Source organism: Pleurodeles waltl, chromosome 2_2 (assembly GCF_031143425.1).
Source record: "Pleurodeles waltl isolate 20211129_DDA chromosome 2_2, aPleWal1.hap1.20221129, whole genome shotgun sequence".
Lineage (NCBI taxonomy): Eukaryota > Metazoa > Chordata > Amphibia > Caudata > Salamandridae > Pleurodeles > Pleurodeles waltl.
In genome coordinates this window covers 411589504-411599212 of record NC_090439.1, presented here as the reverse complement: position 1 = coordinate 411599212, position 9709 = coordinate 411589504, and the positions used below count along the sequence as shown (strand labels likewise).

Here is a 9709-nt window from a genome sequence, read left to right as displayed (position 1 = left end):
TCCATTTTCTCTATTTAATGTTGTTTCCATTTCTTTTGTAGATATTGTGTGGGTCAGATGAAGATATTCCTTTGACATCTCTGACAAAGTTTGAGATCTGAAATCTTTGTAGACATTCAACCTAATCACTATCGAAAGCTGAGGAATTGTGTTTGTGAAGCACCAAGTAGAACTCTATAACTAATACAGAGCATCAATTTGGTGGGTGCCTTTTATACTATAAAGTTAGCACATCTTGGATGGGAAAAGTTGCAGCTAAGGCTGCTTAGTACCACCCAACACTGGAGAACTATGACTGAGGAAAAATGTTCCAGTCTGACACCTGGAAAATATTCATAGGCGAGGAATCTGCAAGTGAAAGAATCCATCAAAATTATAGAATTTGCCCTCTCCAAAAACCATGATCTCTTCAATGACTTCATCATATGGCAAGATATTTTCTCTGTATAAATCTTCAGAGGTATTACTTTCATATTCTTTCCACTGACCTCAATTTCTCACTTTCAACTTCAGCAACACTTAAGTCATTAAATTAAAAAAAAAATTATAAAAGGGAAAAATAGACCTAGAATGGTGTAATTTATCAATCATAACAATATAAAAATTCACAAAAACTTTTGATCAAACAGTTTCGTTATAACAATTACCATGTTACAGTAAAATTAATCAAATATAGCAATGCTACATTGAATCTCACTCAAGTAATCAAGAAACAACTTGGCATCAGGGCCAGCTTTAGCATTTGAGGCGCCTAGTGTGACAGTAATTTTTGGTGCCCCCATGACCTCCTGCTCCACGGATTTCCTCACTACCACTTTCCAATAGAGCCTGTCATCTCTCCAAGGTCCCTTTCGGACATACATTTAATTTTTTTTAAGTGCAACTCATAGTTCATTCAAACACATGGCATCATTTACAAGACCATAGCTGCACACTGCACGACCAGAGCATCATTGTTTGTGATGCTCCGGTGGCGTAGTGTGTTGGCCCATATTTATAAGGCCATGCAAAGCCACCTCGCATAACTTTTAATGGCCTTGTACATATGGCCCCCTTTTTTGCATAACTCTGTGGGAAAGGGGTGTTCCATGGGCGTTGCTGTGTGTTTTCCTATCTGACTCATTCCCAGATTTACAAGGCTGGGAATACATCAGATTTGTTCACCACCACGCGGGTGGCATTAAATTGGCTCAATTGGGAGAAAGAACACTATTTTTTCCTCTTTCTATGTGTACTGCATTCTGCAGCACACATATAAAGAGGGAAACTCCATTAATGATTGCTTATGTGCAGGAAGATCTCAATTCATGCACATAACCAATCATCCCTGCAATGCAGACACCCTACCACCATGACGCAAGGGTGCCTGCTTTGGCGCTAGGCAGCAGTTTGTGTTCTAGCACGGAGGAAAGTACTGGGCTGCGTTGTATTTCTGTAAATATGATGCATCACATTACTTTCTAATTAACGCAGCATTGCACAGCAAGCTGGCTTGCAGCACCAAGCTGCATCATTTCTTTGTAAATGAGCCCCTCTGTTTTGTGATCTGTATGGTACACGTTCTTTGCAGCAGGCACGTTATCCATCTGTGCTATTGTATGAGAAGACATAACTGTCATTAGAAAGAATTCCGATCTCTCATCAGCAGTAACATTAATCACCAGAGTTATCTTGACATTTTTATCGTTGCTTGAAACTGCAGGACAACGAAGCAAGTTCACCTGCATTAAAGTTATTTTTAAAAACAATGCCCCCCAACCAAACTCAGCGCAAGGTGCAGCAGCACCAGTCTTATCAACCTAAAGCCGGCCCTGTTTAGCATTAATACCAGGAAAGGGTTGTGGGTCTTCACTACTAGGAATTAAAACAAATAATACGTTTTCCAGTTCTCAACATTTACCAACAAATGCAGTCTTGGCCATTAGTTGTGACGTGGTATTGAATCAATTAATATTGAACGGGCTATCCAGTAAACGAGTTCACAGTAGTTCTCAAAACCCAAATAGACATCAGCAAAACAATTAAACATTCTTGAAAAACTATTGTTGGTGATTGTTTAAGACCCATATGTGCTAAAGAAGGCTGTTTATTTTTCTATACAATGAAGGCCACTATAAGGATATAATTTATGAAAGACAGTTTTACCACTATTCCATCTCAAGTGCTGGTTTGGTGTAGTAACTTGTGATACAACAGGGTTAGGAAATTAGCAGGGGCACCTTTACAGCCCCAATCAGAGTATCAGGCCTTGGAATGGTGGACAATGCTCTAACTTATTTGTGCCAGGTTAACGATGTAAACGTCTTGCAGGGAAACACTTTTGGGTGACTAATTTGAACAGGAGCAGTAATCCTTATCGGAAACTAAATTGGAGTTTCCACTCAAATCAAGATTTGCATCCAAGCTGAAGAGTGAGCCAAATAGCAAAAACAGATCAATAAAAAGACTAAACCTGTGCAGTAGGAAAACACACACTTTTTGGAATACCCAAAGATCTTTCATTGAGCTCTCTATGCATTGTCTCACTTTCATTTCATTCCCCTGCTTGTAATAGTTTTTAGCATTTACTCTGGATTTACTCATTGAGTCTTTAAATAAGCAAATATTTTCAAACATTTTATAGCAACTCTGGCTCACTCCCTTTTTCTAGAATGTATTAGTCACAGTTATAATGGTCTAAATAAACAACAATAATCAAATTATATCTCACTGCAAGAAACTTTGAAAATGTTTCTTATGATATTTAAATATGAATTCCCCACAACAGTACAAGATAGAATGTTGGTATTACACAAATTTTACATTTATCTGTGACTTTACCATGATGTCACCACAGCTATAAATCAGGGCACAATTACTGTGTAAAATTTGCAATCAATCACATGGGTGCTACTATACTTTGAACGGGTGATTCTGCATCTTAAAAAGGTGTAGCTGGTCCATCTCATTGCTTGAATCATTGTAGATGTAATTATGAAGAGATTGAAGAAATACATTGTGATTAGCTGGTACATCCCAGGAGGTTAATGGGTGAATCAACAAAGTAAACTATTGAGATATTGTGTTAATGCCAAAGTGCAGTGCAAAAAATGCACTCACTATCTTCTATTAAATTTAGAATTACCAGATGTCTGTATATCATAAAGCCATTATGTTCTAGTTTGCTACTTTTAGCTAACAAACCAATGGATTCTGGATTTGGTACTTCTCTTTGACCAATTAGGTTAAGGGTTTAGGCTACAGAAGCTTGTTAAATTAAAAGGTAGACTAGAAAAAGGTAAACAAATAATAGGAACAATCTGGTAACTTCTGAAATCTGGTAATTAAAATGTATTTTGTTCTTACTAGTGGTATGGTGTAAGTATTTAAAAAAGTAATACATATATATTAAAATCACATCTGCAATATCAACTTCCTGTTTACAAAATAGTATCTCTGCAAGAAACTAATATGTACACCTTTTACAAGAATAAAACATACAGTTCTGATTGTTTTTTTTAAGAAACTATGTGAAGATCATTAGTTCAAATGAATGCTGACCTGCAGCACTTAATTGATGAACTTTGGATATCCTAAGCGATCCATTAGTGTCCAGCAGATATTCTCTATCAGCCTAATTTCCTCCCCTGGCATGTTCCTTTTCCAGCTGTCAATATGTATTGGTGAAATCTCCCCTTCATAGGGAAGGTAGAATAGGTTTGTGGAGCTTGCAAACAATATTTGGTTTAATGTCGCCGGAGAAACAGGAATGCCAAGAAAGGCATAAATACTTTCTGTTGTTTTCTGTGGAAAATTTACAATGTCTTCAAATTTAACCAGTTGGTAGTTTCTTTTTGGCAACTGTCTGTTTATTCTCATGGCAGCTGCAGTGTTCACAAACCACAAATATGCCAGCATGGAGACTGCATTTGATTTAGAACTAGATAGCTCCTCTCTCAGTGACTCATACTCACGGGCAAGACCTGAGTTGGAATTGCATTTCTCTGTGCTATCCTGAGCTTTAAACATCTGATCCAGGTGATGGGCAATTTTGTTCACGCTATAAAAGTTAGGCCTGCTATTGTAGATCATGGAGAAGATCCATGCTCTAGGGTCTCTTACAACAAACAAGGCCCTTAAAGATGAGCCAACAACTTCTTGGAAAAAAGGCAGTTTTAAAGTCCAACTCCCACTGCTTAAACTGAGCACAGGTCGTGAATGGGGATAATCCATAAGGTGTCTTCTTAACTGTTTTATATATTCTGCATCCTTGTCAAAACTACCTCTCAATCTAATCCTCTTGTCAGCAACAATATCTTTTCTTCGATATCTCTTCTTCTTCTCTTTACTTACCACAGAATGCTGAGCAAACCCACTCTTGTTTGATTCATGCAGGTGAATGTTTTGTAAGTGAAGCTTGGTGTTTTGGACAAGAGATTGGAGCCATCCTCGCATTACAAGGAAGTGACCATCTTGAACATCAGAGTTGCTCCATTCACAAGCATCAATAAAGGGGTCAATTTTTAATTCACTTTCTGGGATAGGCAAATAGGCTGTAGGAATCCTGATGTAGAGGAAATCAGTGCTATTGAAAAAGAGTTGCTTTAAAACATCTGCTCCCGAACCAGGTAATGAAGTAATCACAACATTTGGTAAGTCAAGAAAGGGACTGCCCATTAGTTGTGATCTTTTTAGTGTGTCTGTTTCCTTCTCCACTGAATCACTACTCTCTTTTGAACAGATAGGCTGACTGCAGGAGCTCCATACATCCACCAATTCAATGAACCACAGTGTAATAACAAGAATTAGGCCCAAGCGCATCAGTTTCCTGAAAGAGTTGTAAAACCTCCATTGGAAAGCCAGCACAGCCAAACTTACACACATGAGGAGTCCTGCAAGTGCATTTACTTTAAATCCAAACTGGAACAAGTATCTATTGTTTAAAGGGATTTTATCTACTGTTCCTGTGCCCACACCAAATCTAGTAATTGTTTCCTGATCTTCCACCTTGGCGTAGCCACCAAAACCCAGATAATTATATCGTGCACTCAAGTCATTATAATCTGTTATTACTGATATTATTTTCTCTGTATTGTTGACATTTAAGCTAACCCTTAGTCCATATTTACTATCATCCACAAACTTGAGATTGGAAACATTGACATATGGCCCATAGAATAGGTAGGCAATCCTAGTTACATGGCTCCCCATGGGAAAGGTCACATTGACAAATTGTGTCCAGCGCTTTTTGAATTCAGCAGCCTGTTCTTCCTCTTGTATCCTCGCAAGAGGGCTATTTCCATGGTGATCTAACCATAACATCTTGTAATGGGCATCCCATACATCCATCATGGCCCCATTGAATCGATTTGCCAACTTATAAGGTACGTACTTAAAATCAATATCCAGATTGTGGAAGAAGGCACTGACCAAACTAAGGGGAGAGTCTTTTTCTTTCTCAATATGGTCCACTACTAGCAGCGTCTGGGGATTTAAAAGTACTAAAGCACGGTAAACACTCTTCAGTCTCATGGAGGATGGGTAGGCAGACACTGCCTCACCACTTACAAACATCATTTCTCCATGTTGGCTAGCAGTTATGATATCTCCAGCTGAGTCTCCAGCCTCGTCAGTTGTCCATTTCAGCCACTGTGCACATTCACCTAGTTGACCCTCCCAAGGGTTGTTGCACTGACTGGTAGATGATGGGGCAAATACTAGTACATTATTTAAGTGGCTATATTTTGGTCCATACAGAGCTTCTGAAACGAAAACCTGACCATTTGGGGCAAATGTAAATGAGTTTTGGTCTGGGTGCTCATGGCCAGGATTGAAGCTTCTCCATCCATCAATCCAGGAATACGGTTGAAAATGCACTATATCATAGACAGCCCGGCCACCAAGCTTTCCTGATTTAAATGAAAGAAATGTGTTAGTCAGAGTATGTGGCAACCCAGCTCCGTATGTAATGACCCCCCAGTTGGGAAATATATGCATCTTAGCAGTGCCATAGTCTGAAGGAGGTTGAGGTATTAAGCTTGGATCGTACCATATGAATTCTGTGTGAAGAGTGCTCCACCTCTGAGCACTAGATTGTACCATAGGCCCATCTTTTGGCCTATGCTTTCTGATTTGCTGCGCTAGCCAGTTGCCTGCTCCATTTTTTAACACAAACTTGTCCAGAAATACTAACTGGCTTTCTGGACCATAGAACCAATTATAATTTGAGTCTGCAATGCCTACCGTCCTCTGAAAGCCTGGCAAAAGTGTTGCATAATAAAACCAAAAGTGCATTTTGAGCCAGTTATTTTCCAAGTTATTCATACCAAAATGACGCTGTGCCAAGAAAACGTACTGGGTGATTGATTTTGATGTATAGCTGCCATAGGCAACTCCTTCGTCTAAGGAGCCATCAACAACATGATTGAGCAAAAACATAGTCTTTTCCATTACATCAACAACAGCTTGCTTCCAAATGTGAGCTCGGGACTCCTGGTAGAGGCCAGTGACGAGGGCCCCCGTGAGCAGCGCTATCATGTTAGTGGCTTGGTGGTTATGAAGCAGCTGCTTGCCCCAAGAACGCACTTTTGAATATTCATACATTTCCTCACTTACACTCTGTATCTTCACCAAGTAGCTATGTCTTCTACTATCATCTAGTAAGCCATACAAGAAATCAAAAGCCGTGGCGAAGCCAGTGAGGGAGTGGCCTAGGGGCACCTCGTCTCCGGGTGAGTTTTCAACCAGCCAGTCCTTGTAGCCAGCCATTCTGTCCATGTACTCCAGCGCAAAGGCAAAGGCCGCTTTATCCTCTGGGCAAAGGAGGCAATACAACGCCAGGGGAGGCAGGTTGTTGCCATAAATCTCGTTCCACTTTGCAGAAAAATCAGCATGCTTGGTTGGCGGCAGGAAGAAAGATGGGCTGGACAGCATGGTTGATACCGCACTCTTGATGGCCCTAAATAAATGCAAATGGCTGCTGCGCGACTGTTGTTTCATTATGCGAATGTCCTCAGCATCGAAATACAAGCTTGGATGAAGACTGAACTCCTGCTGCTGAGCTCTGGCAACAACATCTTGCAGTTTATGCTTTTGGTATTGATCCGAGTCATCTGTGAAAGTCAGCCAGTCAGAATAATTGCTTACAGATCCTTCAGAGTGGGAGAGAGCTGGGATGAAAAATACCATGAAGAAGTAATGTCCTGTAAACATCAGAGCCATGATCCATTAGGCGAATGCTTCCCTTCAGGCAAACGTTGCTTTTCCAAACAAAGTGCTTCTTTTTTCAGAGTGTGCACATTCTGAAGAAAAAGAGCGTTCACAGGGATCTTCCGAATAACAGTGTCAAAGATCGTATTTGAGAAAATGATTGCATGCTACGTGCATTCATCAGTAAGAACGTTAAAATAAGATAAAAAAAACAAAAAGGGTCAAAATTGTTTTTCCACATATTCCAGAAAGCACAAATGTATTTCAAACATCGGGAACTCCGAATGGGAGTTCCTAAAAGACATATCCATTTCGTTGCCTTTTCAAAAGCGTAATGCCAGGAAATCGTACATCACAGTCAACTTTTTGGAGCACTATGCAGTTTAAAAAGTCATTTTCGCAGACGTTAGGATCACGATGAATTCATTTAGTTGATTCAAAATGGACTCCCCCATGTATTAGGTCATGCTTTGGATTTCCAAAAGCATAGTCAGACGTGGAATGTATGACTCGTGGTTCATTTGCTTTCCTGTGTTGCAGACACGATCAGACCCCTCCCCTTCTGTCTGCTCTGACATACTCTTGTGAAAACTCTTCAATGCTCCGTTGGTTTGCACTTGAAACATTGTAAAGTGGCGGTAATCTGTTATTTTCAGTTCTCCCTGTTTCATATCCTTCTAAGCACCGAAGCAGCTCAGTGTCTCCCGACTCCGGACGTCGTTCATTTTTTCCAGCTGCACAGCGGGTGGATTCATCATCTGAAAAGGAAAATAAATAAATCTGAGGAACAAGGAATTTGAAACCGCACAGTTCCACAACGGCGCGTTCAGAATAAATACAGCAACAGTATTAAAACAGGATACATTTCTGCAGCTACATGTCTAGAGGGCCGGACTGGGACAGAAAATAGACCCGGACACCAAAATGAAAGTGGCCCCCAGAGCAGCGTAATTTTGGGCTTCACCCCTACACATTACAGAAGCAATCCAAATGTGTAACCTATATCATATACTCTGTGTCCCTGAAATTTTTTAATGTTAAGTGAAGCATCAAACCCTATGAATGGAGATGTATTCAATGTGGAAATTAGAGTTTCATATATGCGTGTGGTCTACCGTTTAATTTTAACATGAAGATTTGTAGTTCTCATTCAAATTTAAACTCGTATTTTGATATATTGCATTTATTGAAAGCACATTGCATATTCAATCATTAATCCATTTATGCACATTTGCATTTATTCTGACATTATTTGTTCATCTATAATTATGCATTAGAAGTGCACATTGATAATGATCAACTAAAGTTAGCTTAACTAGGCCTTTATTTTACACAAGATGTATTCTTCCGTGCTCAGCATGTTCTTTTGCAGGTCCATGTCAGACTTGGCAGCTTTTTGACGTGTCTCCCTTATCTTTTTGCCTTCTGACCTCCTGTTTTTATGGTGTACTAGACTCTGTTTTTGCTGGTTTATTGTCTCTGCACACTTTATGGCTGCTGATCAGTGCTTAAGTGCAAGTGCTCCCTGTGTAAATTGCATTGATGATTGGTTTATCCATGATTGGCATATTTGATTTACTCATAAGTCCCTAGTACAGTGCACTAGAGGGCCTGTAAATCAAATGCTACTAGTTGGCCTGCAGCACTGGTTGTGCCACCCACATTTGTAGCCCTGTAAACATGGCTCAGACCTGCTGCTGCAGTGTCTGTGTGTGCAGTTTTAAACCGACAATTACACCTGGCAAGTGTACCTACTTGCCAGGCCCAAACCTTCCCTTTTTATACATGGAAGGCACCCCTAAAGTATTCCCTAGGTAGCCCTATGGGAAGGGTGTTGTGTATTTAAAAGGTATGACATGTACTGGTGTGTGTTACATGTCCTAACAGTGAAATACTGTGAAATTTGTTTTCACTGTTGCAAGGCCTATCTCTATCATAGGCTAACATGGGGGTTGCCTTTAAACAACTTTAAAGAGCAGATTCGTTTTGAGGGCCCATAGAAATGTCGAGTTTGGGGTCTCTGAAATCACAGTTTAAAAATACATCTTTTAGTGAAGTTGGTTTTTAGATGGTTAGTTTGAAAATGCCACTTTTAGAGAGTAGGCATCTTTTTGCTTAAACCATTCTGTGACTCTGCCGGTTTGTGGATTCCCTGTCTGGGTCAGTTTGACAGTTGGGCTGTTTACACGTCTCCTCTAGACAGTGACACAAATGGAGCTGGGGTGTAGCCTGCTTATCCTGATGAGCCATCTGTGCTAGGCGTGGATGGAGGAGTGGATACTCACACCTGAAAGGACTGTGCATGCCTCTCAAACAATGCAGTCTCCAACCCCGTGGTGTGGTACTGGGGCCTGGCCTGGACAAGGAAGGATCTTACAAATACTTGAGACTTTGCTTTGAGGTTTGCCAGCTTCAAAGGCAGAAAGGGGTATAAGTATTGGACTCAAAACTCCAGACTTTTAGAATCTTTCTGGAATCAAGAGGAACCTCGCCCAAGGAGAAGAGCTGAAGGAGGAGTACT

General features: G+C 40.3%; 1 protein-coding gene across 1 annotated transcript in view; it reads right to left on the bottom strand.

Annotated features, from left to right (window-relative positions):
- Positions 1-562: 562 nt before the first annotated feature.
- LOC138282393 (dermatan-sulfate epimerase-like protein) overlaps positions 563-9709 on the bottom strand; it is an 81194-nt gene continuing 72047 nt past the window's right edge. The window contains exon 2 of the mRNA XM_069219907.1: positions 563-7946. Coding sequence (XP_069076008.1) covers positions 3550-7200 — 3651 coding nt within the window. The 5' untranslated portion in view covers positions 7201-7946 and the 3' untranslated portion in view covers positions 563-3549. The remainder of the gene's footprint in view (positions 7947-9709) is intronic.